The sequence below is a fragment of the Rhyacophila brunnea genome, unplaced genomic scaffold (assembly GCF_057557595.1).
Source record: "Rhyacophila brunnea isolate RB1 unplaced genomic scaffold, BYU_Rbru_1.0 scaffold_17, whole genome shotgun sequence".
Taxonomy (NCBI): domain Eukaryota; kingdom Metazoa; phylum Arthropoda; class Insecta; order Trichoptera; family Rhyacophilidae; genus Rhyacophila; species Rhyacophila brunnea.
The window spans coordinates 38,574,879-38,598,416 of record NW_028232827.1 but is presented as its reverse complement, the minus strand read 5'-3'; the positions used below and the strand labels follow the sequence as shown (position 1 = coordinate 38,598,416).

Here is a 23,538-nt window from a genome sequence, read left to right as displayed (position 1 = left end):
ATTAATATACAACGAATATAATAATATTAATATACAATACTTATATTATGCATATAACCAGGCCGTCATATCGAAAGAAAAAAATATCGAATGATCAATACTAGCAAGTATCGGGTATCAAAATTATACTTATAGGGATTTATTTCTAAATAACGCAAAATCAGTATCGAAATCGTAACACTCACTATAAATTAGTATGGAAGAATCAATAGCTACTTTTTTGACTGCCCTAGTATGTACAACTTAGGTACCTACCTACTTCACGTTGAAATGCTCCACAATCAACGTGATCTCAATACTATATGGTCATCTGTTTCCGGTACAATAACTAACTTTTGTTGTTTGCGACATAAATTCCTACATATTATTTATTATGTACATTATTGTGCATAAAATATTAAAAAAACACAGTTGACGTACATTATTCTGCTATAAGCCATTTTCGTATCAGTACGAATGTCATTTTGAACAGCTGTTTTATGTTTTTCGAGTAAACTCGATCGATAACCAAGCCTTGGTATAAGAACACTAACTTTCTCGATCAGAAACATCGCCTCGGTAGCCGTGATCGTCTAGTGGTTAGGACCCCACGTTGTGGCCGTGGTAACCCAGGTTCGACTCCTGGTCACGGCAGTTGAAAGACTGCACGGTGAGGCTTATTTTTTATTATTTATCGCAATTTATTTTCATTCTTGCTAATTATTAACTAAATAATAGGTTTCTCAATATTACTGTCAATAAAGAGAAGTAGGTAGATCGCATTATAAAGACGATTTGGCTGTACGTTTTTTAGACACTTTATTTATCGTTGTTATCAACCTAATCAAACCCAGTCAAGTTGGACAGGTTCTGGTGATAAAATAATTAATTTTCTCCCGTTTAGGTTGTAAAATATTAACCATGTAATTATAATAATAGGAATAATATGATTGGATAATAAAATATTGTCATTATATTGTATAGGTACTATAAATTTTAATAATATTATTGAGTACCTACCTATGTTTTTTTGTGTAATCGCCAACAGAGGCATCTACCGGAAAAATACGAAGCTTGCGATTTGAGACATTTTTTTTTTAAATTTTAATCAAATTTTAGGTATGGTCCCAATATTGAAGCTTGATTTGATATAAATAAAAAGATGTCAAGTTAATAAACTAAATTTTAATAATAAATATGACCATAAATTAATATAATGTAATAATAAGACGTGACCCTGCAACAAATTCACATTTTATTACATTTTTTTTACAAAAAAAATCTCAAATTGCAAGCTTCGTATTTTTCCGGTAGGTGACTCTGCTAGCATGCCTCTCCCCCTTAATTTTTGTGTTTTTCTTCCAGGATTTTGAATTTTCCAAAGTGCTACACCCGGTCGAAAGTTGCACGTCGGCCGGAAATTGACGGGTCGGTGGGACTTTCGTCCGTTTGTATGGCTTTATAAATCAACAGTATTGTTAACAATACAAACGAGACCATCAAAATGTCTGCCAATACCCTGTATTTGTTAATATTTATATATGTATCTATAGTCTAATATTTATAATATTGTTATAGTAATATAGGTATTATTTTGTTTCACATATTTTTTTATTTTAATAAACACTGCCATCTGAACAAAAATAGAAATATTTTTACAGCAATATTCCAACAGATGGCAGTAAATGAATACGTATATTAAAAATAATATTATATTGTTTTGTGGATTAATTTAATTGTAACACATTGTACAAAAATAATTTATTTAAATTTAAACAAAAATTATATAGTGCATAAAGCAGGTAACCAATTAAAAAAAATATATAACACTCAGCTTTAATAAAATACCGCTGTGTCGCTATACGTTCATATTATAAAAATATTGTGACAACAAAGGCTACAGAGCTATCAGCTGCTTTGCAAAATGAAATTAGTATTGTAACTTGCAAAGTTGTAACCGACAGAGGCAAAACGAGTTCTAGTGGGTTTTGAATTTCGCTGTAAAATAGAGCTCCAGTCCTTGATAAGTTTTCTGTGAACAAAAGGAGTAAGGAATAATCCATCGACAAAACGGCAATTTAATTTGGTAAGTTGAACACAATTTTAATTTATTTAACTTTTTACGATATTCATGCATGTCCATCAATTTTATATTTTCGCACACGTTATTTTTCAATCATTTCAATAGAATACGCACACAAAAATGACAGATAAAATGTCAACATTTACATATTAATTATGAATAAAATATTTTATTTATCATCGCTGTGATTAGGATTTGACCAAAGTTCATTATTATCGGTTTCATTTTAGTCATTATATGTGAATTAATGAAGTACTTACTTATGTATTTATTTATTAAAATAGTTTGATAATATTATATTATTTCATAAGTATGTCGACTATTCCACCTGTTTGGAAGTTATTTTCTATACGTAGTAACAATTAATACTAATTAAGTATAAAACCATTAACAAAACCATCAATATATTTTAGCACGTTTACACGATTTAAAAAAACTTAAATAATTGTTGTCAATGTCCTTCTTCCCAAAGTTTTCGACTCATCGTCCATTTTTCAAAGCTCGCTAATGTCTATATACTTATACACATTTTCAACCAATAATACAATAGTAAAGCCAGCAATCGAAATGGAAATATTTACGAACAGGAGCGCTCTATAATTTTCCGAAAATAGTACATAATATCTGTAATGTGTATTCTTAGAAAAAATGAGTGTGTTCGATTTTTTGTTACCTGTACAGACTTTCTAGTTCAGATGGTCAAATATTTTTTTCCGCGAGACGGAGCGATGATTTTGGGGATTTCATGAACCGGAACGGCGCTCCGGTCCATTTCGAGCCCTGAATGAAGCTCACTAATTACATTGCCAGATTCTCAGGCCAATCGTCTGCCACGATCTCCCCGATCGTGAAAAGTCACCTTTGAATCGTTCCCTGTAGTCGTGACCGAATCGGAACAATTCCTATTTTTGGGCCACGATCGTGTCGAAGATTACCGAAAACGTACGAAATTATCCGAATTAACCTCAAGCTTCTAAGTGTGACCGCACTGTCGTGTCCTGTCTTGCGTACAACAATAGTATTGTTGACCTATTCGGCAAAAAAATATAGTATTGTCCTATAATAATAGTACAACACCTCCCTTGATCCTTCCAGGGTCCACTTTCGGAAACCATGTTTTAATCAAATGGACGACACTAAATCCTGATTTAATTACATCATATTCCATCACTCTATATTCTTTAATAATGTAGGTACCTACATACCTACTGTGACACCCCCGTATGGTCCCCATTTGGGGATGTCTTTGTGTATCTGGAGACGCCCGAATCGGTATCAAAGCCAACAAATAATAAAGCGCTGATTACGAAAATAAATAATGTTAAAAGTCGGCCGGCAACATTGTCTTTGACCGTTGGAGATATGCAACGTCGCCCAAGAAAAAAAAACCGTTGGGAATGATTTTTTCAAGATGGCGCAGAGATCGCGACAAGCAGCAAAATCGCGAACGCGTACATTTCGCCATCCGTAGAATTAAATTATAAAAATGTAACGATTATAATATTAACACGTAAATAAACTCGCCGCTTCCATCACAATTCCGGTGCCTCAATTATCCACCTCCAAATCCCAAACCCAGACGAAAAAAAACCATAACTAAAAAACAAAGTGACAGTTGAGGAATTTCACTTACCAAAATGGAGGGAAGTGATACTACTCATTTGACACTTATTGCTGAAATATTAGCCATTATTTATGTCTACGATTTAAAATCTATCTGCACTAATCTATTTTTTACCATACAATACTATATTTTTAGAGTTAAATAGGAAACTTGTCGAGCTCATAGTAAAAAATATATTTATAACGTGTCATAAACACAGTTTTTCGTAGACAGCATAACCATGAAATTGGCCTCCAAAAACTTTTATACTAAACTATTACTACTAAAATACTAAACAACAAAACAACACAAGAACACTATACAAAATATTTAATTCTGGCCATAAAGATATAAATGCAGGAACGTAATTAACTACACATCAATGCAACTAGCCCTCCCAACCACCTTGTACGAAAAAGCAAGGGCATGGTTATTTATATTTAAAAAAAACCGTTTTTCGCCTGCAGCACTGTCAACATTTAAATGCCACTAGCTTAAAGATTGTTATTCTATTTGACCGTCTGAGGGTAGGTATATAACAAAAAAAAATCGAAACCACTTATTTGTAAGTAAATAATATACCTACATCAAATTACATAATATTTTCTGCAAATTATATTATCATGCGCCCCGGTTCGAAAAAAATCCATTACTAGCGCTGGTTAATATGTTATGTAATTATGATTCATTATGTTAATATCTAAGATGACAAAGATAGAGCATTATATCGACATAAATATTTGCTACGAAGTCTACAGATTGTTCAGACTTAGGCCCGTTTCAGACGGGACACCGGTGTCGCGCTCGTATATAATAAGGAAGCCTTTGTATTCGAATAAAAAGGCCTTTGTATTATGTTTATGAACGCCTCAGATCTAATGAGTCAACGCGTGTCCGGTACACTTTTCCGTCGGCCGCTACATTCTCAAGCCGTCGATACACTTGTTTTTATTACCGCAGCCGGTTTTGTGTTCTAATTTATAACGCGAAATTATGCGTTGACTCATTAGCTCTGGGGCGTTCATAAACATAATACAAAAGCCCCTTTACTCGAATACAAAGGCCTCCTATATTATATCGAGCGCGACTCCGGTGTCCCGTCTGAAATGGGCCTTAGGTCCTAAAGATACCCCAAATAATTCATATTTTTTGATTGAAAATCTTTCTACATTTTAGAAAGTTATTAATGATACAGAATGGTTCACGCTTATTATCCGTGTTAGTAAAATATATAAAGATAGGTACCTATTTATAATAGTTTTAAAATAAATCATTATTCCTATCTTTGCCTAATGACCTACAATACCAGTGTCAAGTTTACATAACCTTTAGAAATTGTTTTTAATAGTTACAACACGATAACATACCTGTCAATAGTGTCAATCTGTTAAAGAAACACTGAGTTACCTATTAACTTTACTTATTATATCAACAGCCATTCTGAATCCCTCTTCGAGTCGTCAGTGACGTCCCTAGGCAAATTGCCGCCCTTCTTTATGTATTCATATTAATTTTGTATTAGTGTTTTATGTTCATGGCCCCCACATCCTGGAGCGGGCCCCCAGGCTAGGATGCTTGGTGGCCCCCTACCTATCGCTAAGGGTAAAGTCAGCATGACGCGCTGCAGCAGCGTTTTCCAAATAGTGTACGCGGTAAAATTAAGGTGTACTTTTAGCGATTTTTTGTGTTTTTAATATGTACATCCATTTGAAGCAAGGAATTGCGAGTACCTGTCAGCACAGTTAAAAATTGCATCTTACAACTAAATATTTTTAATTATTAATATTATTGAAGGAAAATAGCGCTACATGCGACTTTTTTACTATTAGAGCTAATTTGTGATCTGTGTTTATCTCACTTATCTGGTCGAATCGTCAGGCCGAGCCCTTCCTGAGTCCGGGCCCCCAGACTAGAGCCCTGTCACCCCCCCTTGTGGGGGGGGCATGCATCAGCTATATAGGCATGTCCAACTTCAAATAGGTTGCGATCTACTATTCAGTTTCAAAACTGACAAACTATCACAAATAAATAGATACCTAACTAACCTATTCAATTTCCCATTCGTCGTGAAAAGTATAAGTTTTGTTGGTCTTCTTATAGGTACTCGTTGCACTCATTGTCAAACTATTCTTCTACTATACCCTACTGCTTGACAGTAAGAGAAAACCACGCGATTCAAATGAAAGTGTAGGGAAAAGTTTACGAACCGGAGCGCTCGACAAATTTTCTGAAGATATTTACATTGTCATTTAATCGTATGTGTATTTTATAAAAATAAGTGTGTCAGATTTTCTATTCTAGGGCCTATCTATTTCAGACAGTCAACATATTTTTTCCACGAGACGGAGCGATAATTTTACAAATTTCACGAGACGGAACGGCGCTCCGGTGCGTTCCGTTCCATTTCGAGCCCTGGTAGAGATTCACACCTTCTCTCTAAAAAAACTGAAAACCTTTTTTTTTTTTGGGGGGGTTCTAACAGTTCTGATTATCCGATCTAAACAGGATTATGAGAGGGTCGGTTATCCAGAACTTTTTGAGAAACAAAACCATGCTATAATATAATATGGGTGCGTATCTGATAATAATATTTCATCCGTATATTATGCTTGTTCATTCAGGACAATATTATTATATTAATATATTAATGTCAACATGGGGCAGATATCATTTCTAATTTGTTGCCAGCTAATTAAATTATACCCTGACAAGTGCAGTGTGACCTTAACAAGTAGATCAAAAGGTTTCTTATGTGCCAATCTCCAGCGAGCGCACTTAATAATGCAACATAGGTATACTCCAGACAAGTAGTCGCGAACCTTTTTTCAGATTCAGATCGCGTGCCGATTAATCAAACATAAATCTGTACCCAAGACAACAAATAACACCCACTTGATGTCACATTTGGACATTCGGCTTTATGAATTGAGGAGTTTCGGGTGTTTGCTGTAAATAGACTCAAAAGGTGAATTGTCTCTCAAATATACTATGGTACGTTAGGTACAAAATCTTTCCTGAACTAGATTTTTGTAAAATAGTGCGTACGACCGATGTTTCCTCCAATGCAGGCGCTCCATTGATAGGCCAAAATTCTGAGGACAATAAATCGTCCGATTTATCTATACTCTGCTACTGATCAACGAACGAGAAAAAAATCAAACTTTGACAGTTGCGATAGTTAAAAATATCGTAATGTCTTCCGATAATCCTTACATGAAAACAACACAAATTATACGTTTTCTTTAAGAATTTCATAAATTCAGATAACAAAATAACTGGTAAGTAAATCTTTAATTTTCTATTATTATATAAATTAAAAAAAATCATCAATAAACAGGTTTAGAACAATTACATGCACATGCACCCGCTAGTTGGTAGATTTTCTACACTATTGACATTAAATGCGCGCGAACGAAATAGCACTTGAATAAAGGTATATTTTAATTTATTAGTCTATTGCTTTCGACTGTTTAAATAATAGGTCATAAATTTTGTGTCGCAGCACAGTGGTGAGATGACGCACAGGCTTAAGCTTGTTATACGAGCGCTCAAAACATGTTTAAAAATAAAAAATATCACTGTTATTCATTTTTGTTAACAATAATATTGTAACCTAACAGAAAAATAACTCATAAATTTAAAATCTGTTTAAAAATGGGACTTTTCGACAACCAGAGCTCAGCGTATTTTTAGCGATTCTATTGACGCCGATACACAGTCTGAGTTCCCTGAGCCGATACGTATTTCAAATACTAATATGGAGTTGCTTTTAGTTTCAGTTGAGTATGAAACTTTTGTCGCATACGCACGCCAAACGCTCTATATACTATTCCAAATACTATTAAGTATTTTGGAACAAGTATCTATACTAAGTATTTTTTATACTGGTAGTAAGTATACTTTTTTCTTTTTTTCTTTATTTGGTGTAAGTATACTAAAGTCTTCAAAATCGACCAGTTTTCCCATCTCTAACGTCTACACACATCGACTGCAATGCCATGTGTCTGCACCCTAACTCGGGATAGTAAAATATCAAACATGTTTGAAATCCAACGAATCTGGTCTGCGGACTTTCCGAAAAATAGTCCGAAGAGTCTAAAATTGTCTATCTTGCGTGCTAATGGAGTACAGGTATTTATTTTATTATGATTTGTGAATCGAATTAAGACCTTTCGATCTAGGGCACATGGATGATGATAGTAAGTCGCACTTATATAATATAATAGGTACCTTGCGTCAGTATTACAAACCTAAAAGAGATATTTACACAATGAACCATCATTACTTAGTTGAACAATCAGTTAAAGTCTCAAATATGAAACACAATATGTAAATAGGTATTCAAAACAAGACACCAGGAAGCGTCGTTCGTTCACACTATATGCTGATATGCCTACTAATATTATCCTAAAGTGGCTGCTCGCTGGAGCCGACGACAATGTGTCATGGATCTAATGTGTTAACCTCGGAAAAATAGTGTTCCAAATACGGGGGGATAGTATCAAATTTGACAGCGGCTACAAAATTGGTCATCCATCGAGCTCTAAATTAATTTCGCTAAAAATGGGACCGAAGATTACATAATATCTCCCGGTTTAGGCAGTGTCAATACAAGTCTTGTCACATCAGGTTTGGTTGGGCCTTGGCTGAATTTGTGTTACAATTTTTTTCTTGTGTCGTTGACAAACTCCCGCCATATGAATTGGTATATAAATAAGTAAGTACTTATATAAATTTGAAATTCACAAATATTTCAATGTGTCACCTATATCGTTTGGCGTGCCATAAGTTAGCCATCACTGCATCAAGGCCCACAGCGGTATACTCCAAAGGCCAAACGGTTTATGTATACACAATCCACGTTATCAATAGGGGTGATTTTTATTTTATAATTTAAATACCATTACAATTCATATACGTCGTCTATACTATATATCTTAGTTTCTTAACCGGTGGTCCGCGAACATTTTTGGATGGGCCGCAAAAATTTTCTGCAGTTCAAAAATAGTTAGTATCCATTTTTAAAAGCTTATAATAAATTTCAAGTAATAAACATCTTTCAGAACTCGTGCACCTACAAGGGTTCACAATGAATTAACTCATTTAGCGCTGACAACGCGACTGGCACGTGGCCATTATATACTATTAGCATGATAATTAAATGTGATAATTAAATAGTAATTAACTGGTCAGCAGTGAATGAATGGCACTATTGTATATAGTATAAATCGTTTCATAGAAGGCCGAGGGGGGCATGATTTACCTAGAAATCCAACATTTGAAGTAGGGTTGTATTATGTTTCGACAATTGTTTCAAAATAGTGTAAATATAAATATTTATTATTTTATTTCAATGTTGATGGTCCGCAAAACATTTTTTGATTTTTTCGTGGTCCGCGGATGTAAAAAGGTTAAGAAATATTGGTTTATACTCTATATCAGGGATGGCGAACGTATGGCACGCGAGATGATTTTGCATGGCATGCGAATGTTTTATGTTGAAGAGAAAAAAAATAAGATATAATTTTAAAATATTTTTTTTCACAAAAAGTTTTACAAATACCTAAATATATATTATAAAATATTAAAAATGTGTATTTTCTTCGGTTTTTAATAATATTTTTATCAATAATATTTATCAATCGATGCGCAAGCGGAAACGACGAAATTCGTGCATAAATGACAGATCGCATTGTATAAAAAATAACAGGCAGATACTCTTCAAGAATAAGCATTATAATTGATTTAAATTGCATGGATCGGCCGTTAGGTTTTATGCGTTACGCATAATAATAATATAGGACTGACCTCATCAGGCGGCGGGGGAAGCTGCGTCGCGGAGAGGATGCCAAATCTGATCCGAGCAATCCGAATTCTTATAATTATTTTTTCATTTTTTCCTGATCAAACTACTCGAAAAACTGCTCGGCACGTCAGGCAGTCAAAAAATAATATTTGGGAAATCTTGGCACGCGTACGTAAAGAGGTTCGCCAACCCTGCTCTATATTGTCATCACATTATTTTCGGTAAGTAACAATACTTACCATCGTTAAAAAATCGTTGAAAATTATCCATTTCTGTATAATGTTACCACGGAATATTTTATTCTAAAAAAAACATACATATTTTGTTAGTTTCGTACCCCTCCCCCCACCCAACACCTTCATCGTAAATCATCATAATAATATTATCATATGAGACCCTACCTCCACCTAATATTTTGTGGACGAACTTTTATTATAATAAGAAAATCAATGTCTTCTATTTTCTAATGCCGTGAACTTAGATTATAGATAATTAAAAGATAAAAAGAACTTTTTATATACTTACAACGTTTTTAAATTTTCTGTTGAATCATGTAAACTTGACTTGACTAGCTTAAACGATCAAAAAAAATGTACTTGATAGAAATACTGAATAATGAAATGTCATTCCATATTGATTTCCATAGTAACGCACGTATACATTATTTAATAATTTAGTTGCTAATCGTATCGAAATAACTTTTCATACAAAACGGAATTAACTAAAAATGAATTCAACTCTACTTAAAGATGGCTAAGTATTAAAAAATGCATTGGCATCGTGTTCTGATATATTCTAAAAGTTTCAAATGTCTAGCTAGTCGGGAAGTTAGTTAAAAATCGATTGCAAGATTTGTACCAGACAAATAAGAATACGAGCTAAGAAAAACGTTGTAATAAAAAATAGCCGTGAAGTCCCAATTTCGTTAATGCGTTGAACGCATACGTTAAAATACAAGCGTTAAACGCAACTGTAGTTTATATGATTAATATATAATTATAACGATATGTGAACATTTCAATACATAGTAACAGTTTTATCTTGTAACATTTTTTCTCTAATGACTTATTTCTTCGTCACAGACAATAACATTCTTTATCAATTGTACAGTTCTTTGAACTATTTATTATTAAATTATCAAATCAGCTGGAATAATATGCACCTCATCATCTTACATTCTGCGCCCCTCGTAGTCCGATGTGTAATGCATTAGCCTTTTATTCGGGGGCTGCCGGTTCGTTTCCAGGAGGTCGCATGAGCTAAGGAAAACAAGTTTAAGTCTTTCAACCCTAAATCTAGTAAATGTTGATAAAATAATATTATTATCTTCTACTTTTGTTATCGATTTGTCCCATGCACTGGAAAAACGTCGTCTGCTGCCGAATTGTGTTTAATAGTTGTATACATCAGTGGCAAAGACTCCATACTAGGCGATTATTTAAAGACTACCTTCGTAAGCATTTGCATATTGACGTTCCCATAGCTTTAATCACTTTATTTTATAAAAATAATTTAATTTTCCAACGACATCTGTCGTATATGTAGGAAAGTAAAAATGTACGATAAATAAAGGTTTAGAAATATGCAACGGGGTGACATCTGTCTTTAACAAATCTGTCCAATTATTTGCCGTGAATAGTGATTTTTTTGTATGAACTTTGTGTCACATGACCTCGGGATGTCTGGAGCAATGTATACAAAACGATAGGCGCTAATGCGTAAGCCTAAAATTTATTATAAAATGGGTACTGTTCGGTTATACCGGAGGCAGCGGAAAACGCATTTTGAAAATAGCCGATAAACTGAATTATTTGTTAGGTTAACCTAACCAAACCTAACCTAACCTAACCTAACCTAACCTAACCCAACCTAACCGAACCTAAACTAACCCAAACTAACAAATAATCCAGTTTATCGGCTATTTTCAAAATGCTTTTTCCGCTGCCTCCGGTATAACCGAACAGTACCATAAAATGTTTACGAAAATATATAATTTCAACTAATCGCTCAATTTCATGTCGCCAGTGAAATTTACCGAATTAGTGTGTACCTATTCATCAGTAGTAATATCGTATTATCTTCTTATTTCCCGTAAGTATACCTGACAAGTGTGTTCTTTTTCTCTGGTCTTCACAGCCTACCTCTTTCCAGACGCCACCTTCGCCACTGGTATACATACAATTGAAAATTGTGCTTGCGCGACACGAAATATTTTTAATTTTTCTAATAAATTTACTTTATCAATTACCTTACCACCTTTAGTTTGTGAATATTTAACTGGATTGAACTAATTTTGGGTGTTTTTCTTTTGCGTTCAACGCATGCGTTCTGCGCACATGTACAATTTGTCCGCATTCGTGTCGAGTATTATCATATCTACAAAATACGACTGAATTCAGAACGCACGTATTGAATGCATAAGTGAATTAAAAACATAAAAATAAATTAATATTTCCAAATGAATGAGTAGGTATTATAATATAAGATGCAATGATCAATTCACACGTGCATTATTTATCGTGATGCATGATGCAACAAGGTCAAACAACTGCAAGCAGCCGCCTGCACTTGACTTGAGATAAAACGACCGCTAAAGTATAGATATGGTATTTTGAATTATTGTGAAGCGAGAAATATTTAATATTGTTTTAATCGGAAGCGGGCGATGCATATTTTTTTATGGTGAGAGCAGGGTGACCAAATTTTCGTTTCTGGGTTGGATGGTATTTGACCAAGGACAAAAAGCAAAATAATTTTTCAAGAAATAAACATATTTTCCTTCATTATTTCTCAGATCTAAAGCTATATTAGTAAGCAATTGTTTATTTTCGTATATTTAAAAAAAATGTGCTTTCAATACAAAAATCGAAAGCGATGTTTTTCGAGTTATTTCCCATTTTCCAACAATGGCTATTTTTACACAACAATAAATGACTATTACGTATCTGTTTATTAAACTGTTGGTTACAAGCAGGCGCGCACACAACAATGTTTGGGGGGGGGGGTCCATTTTGGAAAATAAGAATATAGCGGTGAGAGGGAGGGGTTCACAAAATCTAGCAGCATATCTAATTATTACATAATAATTAGTTCATCAATTCGTATCAAAAAACATTAAATTCTCAAATTAAAAAAATAAACTTACTTACAAATTCAAAAAAAAACACAATAAAAACTACTTGAACCCTGACGGCTAAAATTATTAAACATGGAACATGCTTTGCTTACTGATTCTCTGAATGCTGGTTGTCCAAATTCGAAAAAAAAAATTGCGGGGCGCGGATAATGTGCAATAAAACTTTTAAACTGTAGTTTAATGAGTTCTGTACAAATAATATAAATATTTTATTAATAATAAATAATTTGAATGTATTAATACCTATTCAATTAAAAAAAAAGTTCGTTGTTCCTGTGTGTCCACGACTCCAAGCCAGAAAAGCGTCTTTGTGTTTTAAAATAGTTACATAGTCTTGTGGTAACCCTATAGTTGTGACACAATGTCACACGAAAACTGCGTTCTTGTTTTATGATACCGTATTTGGAATACATACCTGAATAATTTAAATTTTGTTACCTTGCCTCTTTTGCTTATTTCAATGAATTAATTATTAATCTCAACCATTGTGACACTAATTTATTGTTATTGTCAGGGCCGCATTATGGGTTAGGCAGACTAGGCAATTGCTTAGGGCTCGGATTTTGTAGGAAGCCGGATGAGACATAATAATAAAAGATTTTTAAAACAATACCCGCCTCTGACCACGAAACCCGTTGGTACTAAACCTATTTTAATCGGAAGTAAATATGTACTTACTTTACTTGTGAAAATTGAAATAATTAATAAACACGAGCAATAACTTCTTACATTCGATTTTGCAAGAGCTTAAAAGGTGTATCTATTCTGACTCCAAATACACTCATAATTCGTCACAGAAGCAAAAACCCAACAACAAATACAGTGACTATACAATAATTAATACTTAAGGTACTTGATGGATTTTGAATTTAAATTTATGTAAGTTTTATATTTTTCCATTTGAATAATCTTCAGGCACCATGCAAAGTCACCAATGCGAAATGTAGGTTCAAATGATACAATATACTTAATTACCGTTTATATGTAGCAGTGACAGTCGCCTGGAGGCGGCAGTTACTTGAAGGGCGGCAAATCGAGGAGAATCATGTGGAATATATATAAATACCTATTATTATTACAAAAATTCAGCTCCCTGGTTTTGTTGGGTTCGCGATATCTAGTTTACTTCCGTTGCCCTTCGACGTCCTTGGTGACCAGAAACGACACGTGCGAATTTATGAATTACAGTCTTAGTTATTAACCAGTACGCACGGAAGTTGCGTTGGTCGTCGAATTTAAAGATGCACCCTCCTCTTACAGAGCGTCCATTTACCAATCCGGTCCACGATTTTAGTCTGTATCGAAGCGGCACGCCGTCATTGATTATCGATTTAATAATGCCTAAACCTTTGCGATCTCAAACTAAACATATAATTACAGTAGAACATATTTCTTAGATATTGGAGTCATGAAAGGTGATTAAAAATACTGTATGAAAAATGGGGCGGCATTTTGTCTAAGGACGTCACTGATATGTAGGTGTACCAAATAAACAGATTAAAATATCGTAGTTTTCGCATATTTGCCATTCGTGAGTATGCTTGAAGAAACCAAAAGGCGAAACCCAACCGCAGAAAACGGTTCAAATGGAAAAGTACAAAACGTATAGAATAATACATCCATTATGCTTTCTAAGAAAACATGGTGATTCTTATCTTTTAAGGCCCCGAATTCAAAGTTGTGCATAGGGTCCCAAATTCTCTTAGTCCGGTCCCTCCACACAATTTAGCAATGACCGCACTCTGCTGTGTAATAATGTAAATATTACATTTTTACTAGGAGAGAATTGGCTAGCCCAATTTCTCGAAGACACGTAAATACCTACCAAAGTATTCATTGTCTTGCGAATATTTTTGTGAATTAAATCTCTAAATGTTGGGAAACCTAATAGGAACGCCTAGCTAAAGTGACCCAATAAAAAATATAGTAGTGATGCAGGCGAAATATTGTTTTAAGAAAATAATTATTAAATCCATATGAAAGTATATGAAACATTGGTGACCATTTGTTTAAATTTAAAAAAAAATTCACTGCTGTACCAATTTATTTAAATATTTTCAGATCTTAAAGAAGACAGGGCAAAGATGTCAACAGTTCCAAAGAAAAGAAGACTGCGCATGGCCACCTATATGTGCCCATCACATCCCGTGCAGCTTTACGAGCTAATCATGGAACTCCTTGAAGAAGCTCTCGACTGCCATGCTACTCTGATCTACGAAAGCCGAAGCTCTGAGCATCTCCAGGGAAGAGAGGATCCATTCGAAGCTGACCAAATCGATTTAGGTAACTCATAACTTCATATTTACATGTGGAAACTGTGGCTAGTTTCGTATCACCAGTGACGCAACAATTTAAATTGTCTGTAAGTTTTTTAGGCACTACCAACTTACGTAATTTGTATTTAAATTTTTTGTTACAGACAAATACATAAAAAGTCTTAAATTGACTTACACACCATCTATTGATAATTAGAGCATCTCAGTGGTGGTTTTAGGTATGTAGAAATATGTGGCGCTGACAGGTTTGGAGGCACCTTTCTCAAAAATTTACCTTTGCGATAAATCACCATAAAAGTATACAAGTAGTACAAGGGGTATTACAATAAAACAATAGCTATGTTGTCAGGATCTTTTATACTTTGATTATTATTTAAATTAAGATGTCGATTCATTCTAATGAAGCAACCGTATGGTCTGCTGTATGGAAAACCGCTACTGCTTTCAAAAGTTGTAATACTTGTATCTGTCCCTTCATCCAGTGCTCTTTATTATGTGCTGCCCCTATGCAACGCATAACCTGCCTACCCCCAAGGAAAGTCAGTATGTGTCACTTATTATGTGAATAAAAAACAATTTTGCCGTTCTGATACTATTGTTATCAGGGGTCATCCATAAATGGCACGATTTTGAGTATTATTATCAATTATTAGAAACTTTCCTAACCATACATTAATAAGTTTGTACACTAAAATTAAGTGCGTGGATATTCTTTCTCACCGACTAACTTGGACGACGCCCAGGTGGCTCCCACCACAGAACGCAGCAATGTTATCAAGCAGGAGGCAGAGAAAGAGTCATCGGTTCAGCTATATAAAGTACTACTTGACCTTCAGTTATCATTGAGTTCAGCTCGGTCTAGTATCTAGCTTATCTAGTTCAATACTTGAAATCGGAAAACGGATATGCTGGGTTTAGTTGCCCTATCAGAGTCAAGCGAGCTGGTTGATTGAACAAGGAACATGATCAGACTCGCCGTGAGAATTACCCTATACCTGTATGTATTAAGTGTCATTGTAAACTTTAATAAACTATACAAACTTTGGTCACAACCCACAATGTCTCAATAAAAATAAGGGACAGACCAATGACATTAATATGGACGAAGCATCTGGAAAAAAAAATGACACTCACTTTTTTGTCGGGTCTGCCGAATGGCATAATCTGTTCTAACGCCATTACAATAAAGGTGATATTGCTATAAATTCTCGATGCTTCTTGTCGGGTCTGCCGAATGGTTCGGTTCGAACGGGTTCGCCCAAACGAACATTGATACTAGAAACACTGTCCTAACGCCATTACAATAAAAGTGATATTGCTATAAATTCCCGATACGTGATATCGCATAATGGATATTGCGTGACGTCTACCTATGCACGTGCGAATGTTACGTTTGAATTTACTTGCTAGCTACTGTACTGAGTGCGTCGTCCATTAATAATGTCATTGGGACAGACGAATAAATCAACCTCTTAAGAACACCAAATTGTTCTTAATAATTTTTCCAGCATTCATGTCACCTGGTTCCTACATCAGATTGAAGAATTCAAAAACAACATCTGCTGAGTTATTGCCTGTCAGTCCGGTGTTCACGCATCCGAAAAACGTCAATAACGAACCTGGATACTATGCAGACTTGATTGTTCACAAAGATAAACTGTAAGCCTCCTCTATTTTCTTTTGTTTTCTCACGGAAGGTCATAACCATAGATTAAAAAAATCTTATTAGATATTTTGGATGCATTTGGAATCAAGTAAGACCTATGTCGACGAACGCAAACTGCAGTGTCTGAACCCTAACAAAGAAGCAATTATTATTTATTAGTATATAGTATTTAAGTAGCAATTAGAACGGGAATGGCTGAAACATCATTTGAATCGATGCGGAGTGTCTAGGACATGACTGTACTCGGTTAAAACCAAATGCCACCTATTCGATGCTTGTATTCTGAAAGTGCTGCTTTAAGGTAGCGGATCATGACACCTTATGAAGACTCGGAGCAACCGTAAACTAAGCTTTGAGAACAGATGTTTGCGACAGATATTGGGTGTGTGGTGGATGACTTTAGGAGGATATAATAGAGAACAAGCAGCCTCTCATCACGCTGAGAATGAAGAAGTGACGTTGGACCTGGCCCGGCCACATGTTGCGGACATCTGAAGAGAACTTCAACCTGGCTTGCCGGTTCATTAGGCCAAACGGATTCCGGCGTCCTGGAAAGTCGCTAAATTCTGGAATATTGTAAAATCAACCCCAATTTTGTTTCAAAACCCATTACAATGAAGTTCTGCCACATAAAAACCAGTTGAATTAATAATTGGCATATAGCTGCATAGTTTTAGTTATTGTCTTCCTCATTATAAGAATTATCGCTGATGATCATGTTTGTTCCTTTTAGAGCTCACAATGTGCTGACGATGCAAGACCTGCGGGGTTGCAGTTTTGCTTACAGCGACGAAGAGTCACTCAGCGGAAGTGAAGTCGTTCTCAAAGCACTGCACGAAGCGGGAGAAAACGCCACATTCTTTGGAAATGCCTTAAGTATAATCTCTTTGTGTTAAAATTTCTATTATTTTCATTATTAAATTGTATATTATGTAATTTCTTAAAGGCCCAATTACACCAACAGTTTCAACTCAACTATAACTATTGTCTAAAAACTGTTTACAAACATACAAATGACATTTTTTTTTTGATAGTAATATTTGCAGATGTGGACATGCATTGAGATCAGTATTTCCATCGTTGCTGATTATAGTACAAAGGTGTAGGTAGTATGGCAACATTTTTTATCTTCAATCCTATAAAATTATAGTATTTTTGGCAATTTTAGTGTCAAATTATAGTACAGTAATACCCCGAAGTTACACGATAGGTGGGTTCGACGAAAATTGCGTCAAGTTTGCATAAGTCAGGGTACAACTTTGCATATAAATTTTGTTTATTTGGACCAAGGACTAACAAAATCACAAGTTTAGAGGAAAAGTATTTAATAAAATTGCAGTTCTTTGTACATATTATAGTATGTACGAAATATTAAAAAAATAAATGAGTTATGTAAAAAAGTTACTTCAATGACGATGGCTCCATCAAATCTAACAAATACGTCTGACGACACAATGTCTTCTTTATTTCACGCAGAATTTCTTCGTAGCATGCTAATAATTTTTCAATCCCACGATCAGTTTCTGATATCGTTTCCGTCTCGTTTTTGAAATAAAATGCCATGTAACTCCGAGTTCGCGTAAGTCAGGGTAGCGTAATTTTGGGTTTTACTGTATTTTACATTTTTCGCGGAAACAAATTTAGTATTGTACTATAATTGTAGTACAGTTGTGTGTAAATGGATTGTGTACATGCATTTGTGTACCGGCAAAAGTTTACAAACTATTGTATAATTTGTTTGCAGGAATGTTTATATTGGTCTTGACTCAGGTAGGTACTAGGTTTACATGACAAAAACAAAAATGAAATTGAATGACTTGTAATTGTGGAAATTTTGAGCAGTTGCAACAAACTTGCAGTAATAAATATTTTTTTTTTCAATAAGACAACATTGTGATTACTCTGGTATAAAGCAAACAACGAGCTATGATTGAGCTGAGTTTGTATTTGTGAGCTATTTCGACAATGATCGTAAACCATTCAATATGAATGAATATAATATTGATCATATTATTCTGTGTTACTTTTAGAGTCAGGATCCCATTTGGCATCGGCCCAAATGGTGCTGAGTAAGCAGGCAGAGTGGGCATCCGTGGACGCCACATGTCTCCTGTATAGCAAGAAGTATATGCAGGACGGAGGGAAAGACATCCAGATCCTTAAATCAATTGGTCCACTGCCACCGTACCCTGTTGTCGTGAATGCTAGACTTCCCGGTAAGGTTTTATTGGATTTTTTGTATTTAACGTAAATTAAAGCACAATATGCAATACAATATTTATAAGGAAGATTATAATATAAAGAGGCACATGAACAATGACATTGAGGAAAATCTTCTCTACTATATTCTTTCTTTTCTTTCGACCATGTCCGATCCTAATAGGATCATATGGACCTCCACAGAGTAGAGGTTTGTATTTGACAGATTTTATTTTTTTACAAGAAATGTATGTCAGCCACTTGCTCAACCTATTAGGTCCATACCCTGACACACATAAATTGAAAAACAATATGTGTACTTGCCAGACGCAGGATTCGAACCTGGGACCCACGGCGTTATAGTCCAACGCTTAAGCCGCGCGGCCACCGTGGGCTACTATATGGAGGGAGCATAAACGTGGAAAAGAAGTTATCAAAAGCATAATGGATTATTTATTAAATTAACTCAAATTATTTTTTAGTCAATTTCACTATTTTCATCCCCAACTACTGTCAAAAACTGTAAACAATTTCAACCAAATTTCGACAAAATTTAGATTCGGTGAAATTCGGGTAGAATTGAACTTTCAATTTGGCCGGCTTGAGAGTGGGTCGATTGTTTGGGCCCCGCATCAGTTGAAATATGACCTATGACCTTATGAGGAGCGAGTTCAAAAGAAATTGAGACTCCTTTATTTGAGGTTATATGGATACTATCCATCCACATACCTACTGTAGTTTAAATGCTAGAAGATATCAATATTTGGCCACGTATTTTTTTCAACTTATACGTGGTGTAGTATTGACTTGTGTGTCTCTGATAACTATCTTAGAAATCGGGAGCATCAGTTGTTTGTTCTCTCGAGGAGCAGAACTAACCTGCCATTGATGATGCCAATAACTCTGTTCAACCAAATTGCTTCGGATGTTGATATATACCACCTACGTGAGGATGAGTATCGGTGGACGTTGTTTTATAAATTCATAAAATAGGGTCTACTTAGCTCATTCGGTGTGCTTCCATGCTTTATAATTTATATTTTTTATAATTTTTGTGATACTGCATATATTTATTTCTTCTTTACACTGTTTCTTTGTTTTTAAATGTCATGTTGTGAAGGTCTTAAATTTATAATTTGTAATCTTCACGATATGTAAAAATAAATAAATTTGAATTTCATAAACTATTTTTATGCTGAATCCATGTTAACTTTAAATAGCATTATATGATAGTATGTGGCAATGAGTGAAAATGTGAGACAGGCAATGACATATTAAATGGACAACTCACTTCATACCCGGCGCGCACGAGAAATTGTGCATGAAAGTCATTCACAGATGTATAGGTAGATATCACGTGACCATATGATGTATCCGTTTCCATTATGCGATACAAGCTTTGAGAATTTATAGTAATATAACCTTTATTGTAATGGCTTATTAGTGTCAAGACTCATTGCGTTAGAAGCTAATTCTCAGTTACTTACGACTTCTCGGAGATTAGACGCAAGTGAGCCCAGCGAATCACAGGCGACTGACTGTCCAATGGTTCCTGTCATTCAATTGCATTGAATAAACATTCATCAATATCTTAAAATGGCATTTTATAAATAATAAATAATACTAACACATGAAAAGTGATATCCCATCTTTCTTGGAGTGTTTAGTAGATTTTTTTACAATTTTTAACTAGGCACATTGGCATTTTGTAACACAATAATAACGGTGGAGTCGAAGCCTGACAGTCAGAAATTTTGTATGGGCAGACTCAGCGGTGTCGCCAGACCGCTTGCAAGCAGAATGTTCATTTGAGCGTAGGATACTGATATTAAAATATGAATTTCGCCATCCGGCAGACCCGACACAAAGTGAGTGTCATTTTATTTTCTAAATGCTTCGTCCATATTAATGTCATTGGAGACAGGCCATTGAAATTTGAATCGCTGATAACTTCTTATTATGACATATGCCACAAGTGCGTTTACGCACTCTCCAAATCTTTGCATTCAAGGCTGGCCATAGAAAATGAGCATGTATACACGCCATGGCCCCCACATCCTAAAACGGGCCCCCTGGCCAGGATCTTTGGTGGGCCCCCTACCTATCGCTAAGTTTAATGGCATGTGTGACGCACAACAAAGACGTTTTCAGAATTGTGTTAGAGGTAAAAGTAAGGGCCTTCAGTTTATTTTTAGGGATTTTTAAAGTTTTAATACATCTACTTGAATTATGTAGTTGTCAAGTATCAACACAAAACAATAAAAATGCATCTAACAAACTTATTTTTTAAATGTAAAATTCTCTCATGAAATAGCGCAGGTGACTTTTTTAACTACTATTAGAGCAAATTTGTGATGTGTGTTTATCTTAAATATCTGATTGAACTGTCACGCCGGGCCCCTAGGCTAGAGCCCTGTCAGCCCCCCCCATTATGGGGGCCATGATACAAGCTGTACTTTACACTCACTACACTAGCCCTGGTCAGTTATTTTAAATAAATTAATACATTGTGCACAATATACTGCCATCTCTTGTAATGATATACAAGTCTTTATGATATACTTACTCTTGATATATTTCTAAGCTTTTATTTTTTAATAGAAATTCATGGCCCGCCGGGTACCACCATTCTAATACCTCCTGGCGTTTAAAAGGTTCATAATAGAATTTAATCGATAAATTAACGGTTAAAACTGTCTATTCATGTATTAGGCAAGTTCACGGATTCACCAGAATATTTACAGATATTGTCAAGATATTTAGATGAAACTAGACACATTTAGTCATATTGAAAAATCAAAACAATATTGGCCCCATTGGAGGTTGGTCACCATCAGGGCGATCTTAGCTCTATTATCTGCTACCCGAAACGGAATTACGAAGGTTCTTAAGAAGGAAATGTGACATAGTCCTCCACTATGTTTTCCGTTGATCTTTCCTTGGATGAGTTGGAGAATGCTGTACTTTTGTTCTCTCATAATGGTAAAATAGGTTTATTATTTTTTGAACTAAAGTAGAAACTCAATAATTTAGACTAAATAGGGATGACAATTGGCCAGATAATGGAAAAAAATAATAAAACATGTACAATTTTGCTTCCAGAATAAACCTTTTCAATAACATAATATAATAACTCATATAGCCGGACAATCTCCTTTCTAAATTCTTATTCTTGGTAGAAGGTACAGTGAGTACTCGAATACACTGAGTGGTACTCGATTTACAACCATTCGGACTTATGACAAATAAAAGAATCCGTTTTCTTAAGTGTAGACGGTGGTTTATTCGCGTTCTTCGAAGGTACTCCGCCTCATTCTGCAAGCACTTGCCTGTTATAATGAAATTCGACTTACGATGTAGTTGGTGGGATGGAACCCAGTCATAAGTCGAGAACTCACTGTATATAACCAATAAAATCTATGTTGTGCTTTCCAGATGAATTCAAGAAGAGTCTATCAGAAGTGTTGCTGAATCTTCCTCACAATGGCGAGTGGAAGAAACGTTTCATCAAATACGGAGTCGTTAAGTTTCTCCCCAACAACGATCATGTCTACCAAGGAGAGGATAATAAGGGCGACCATACAAAAAGGGGCAAAATTTCTGTTCCTTATTACTAGATTATTACTCTTCTCATTATTAGTGTATACATTGTATATTTTATATTTGTATGAACTGTAATTACTTAATGAAACATATTCCATAATATATTATGAATCAACAACTAGCCATAAGAAAATATAGATGGCTTATAATATTATTAAATATCCAGATGTAAATATTATTATAATAATTATGTTGTTAATAAAGTTAACCATATGCAAGAAAAGATTTATTTTTAACGTATTTAAGGCTAAGAGCCTTATGCATTACTGGTGAGGTGTGAAGGTAGGCTGTTAAGATTTGATATAATGCCAACTCCTACGTATAAGACCATAACTGCAAAACGGTACTTTTCAGTAGTAAGATTTTAATAAATTTTAATGACAACACAACTGTAATTTTTTAGTTAATTGAATTTATTTTTTCAATTATCAATTTCAATTATTTAATAAAAGGCCATCAAATCAAAATAGACATAAACGCAGTTACGGACTTTTACGTAGGAGGTGTCGATAAATAGTGCATACTCGCTTTTCGATGCGAATGTTAGGTGCTTTCAAAGTTCTGTTGAGAGTGTCCTAGTAGCAACTTACCGAGACCTTGGTTGGTATGTACTAGCAGTGTTTCTCAACCTTTTTACACTTACAGACCACTGAAAATAGGATCAACGTTTGGCGGACTGATAACGCAGAAATAAAAAATATTATCAATTGAGCGGTATAAAACGACTATATCGCAAAACAATAAGTGAAATGTCTGATTGTGGTTGATGTTGTCACGTAAAACCATTAGTCATACATAATGACATACTTATGCCATTTATTTTTAACTAACCCTTTATTGAAGTAAATATATGTAAAAGTTGGTTGATAATTGAAGGCGTCCCCCGAAAAAGGGTCTATATCATAATATATCATGTCAAAAAGTGATTTTATTGACTAAAACGGGTCTATATAGCATTGCTCACGTTATTGGAAAGTTTTATTATTTTATCTGCCACAGTTTTTGAGATATTAGCAATACTAAAATGCTTACCGTAGAAGAGGGGTCTATATTATTATGATTTATTTTATTATCCAAAAAAAAAATTGTCGATGATAAAGAGTGGTTTCATGAACATAATTAGTATCACAGATATACTCCAAAAGTCCGCATGATCGAATAAAACGTTTTTTTCCTCTCCTGAACAA

At 34.7% G+C, this 23,538-nt stretch overlaps 1 protein-coding gene and 1 non-coding gene across 2 annotated transcripts; both read left to right on the top strand.

Annotated features, from left to right (window-relative positions):
* The first annotated feature begins 561 nt into the window (after positions 1-561).
* On the top strand, positions 562-633 carry TRNAH-GUG (transfer RNA histidin (anticodon GUG)). The gene has a single exon. It is a non-coding gene; the product is annotated as a tRNA-His (tRNA).
* A 1,292-nt stretch (positions 634-1,925) lies between these two features.
* Positions 1,926-22,567, top strand: LOC147074052 (uncharacterized). Its single transcript, XM_085944328.1, has 6 exons — positions 1,926-2,065; positions 14,669-14,890; positions 16,392-16,542; positions 17,283-17,425; positions 18,580-18,765; positions 22,184-22,567. Exons 2-6 carry the CDS (start codon positions 14,692-14,694, stop codon positions 22,363-22,365), a joined length of 861 nt encoding a protein of 286 aa, XP_085800454.1. The 5' UTR covers positions 1,926-2,065; positions 14,669-14,691; the 3' UTR covers positions 22,366-22,567.
* Positions 22,568-23,538: the final 971 nt, after the last annotated feature.

What these genes read in the sequence shown, in the direction of transcription:
- LOC147074052 (XM_085944328.1), top strand. Translation starts at nt 14,692, where the DNA reads ATGTCAACAGTTCCAAAGAAAAGAAGACTGCGCATGGCCACCTATATG. An exon ending in AGCTGACCAAATCGATTTAG is followed by an intron (nt 14,891 to 16,391) that starts GTAACTCATAAC and finishes TAATTTTTCCAG; the next exon opens with CATTCATGTCACCTGGTTCC. An exon ending in ATTGTTCACAAAGATAAACT is followed by an intron (nt 16,543 to 17,282) that starts GTAAGCCTCCTC and finishes TGTTCCTTTTAG; the next exon opens with AGCTCACAATGTGCTGACGA.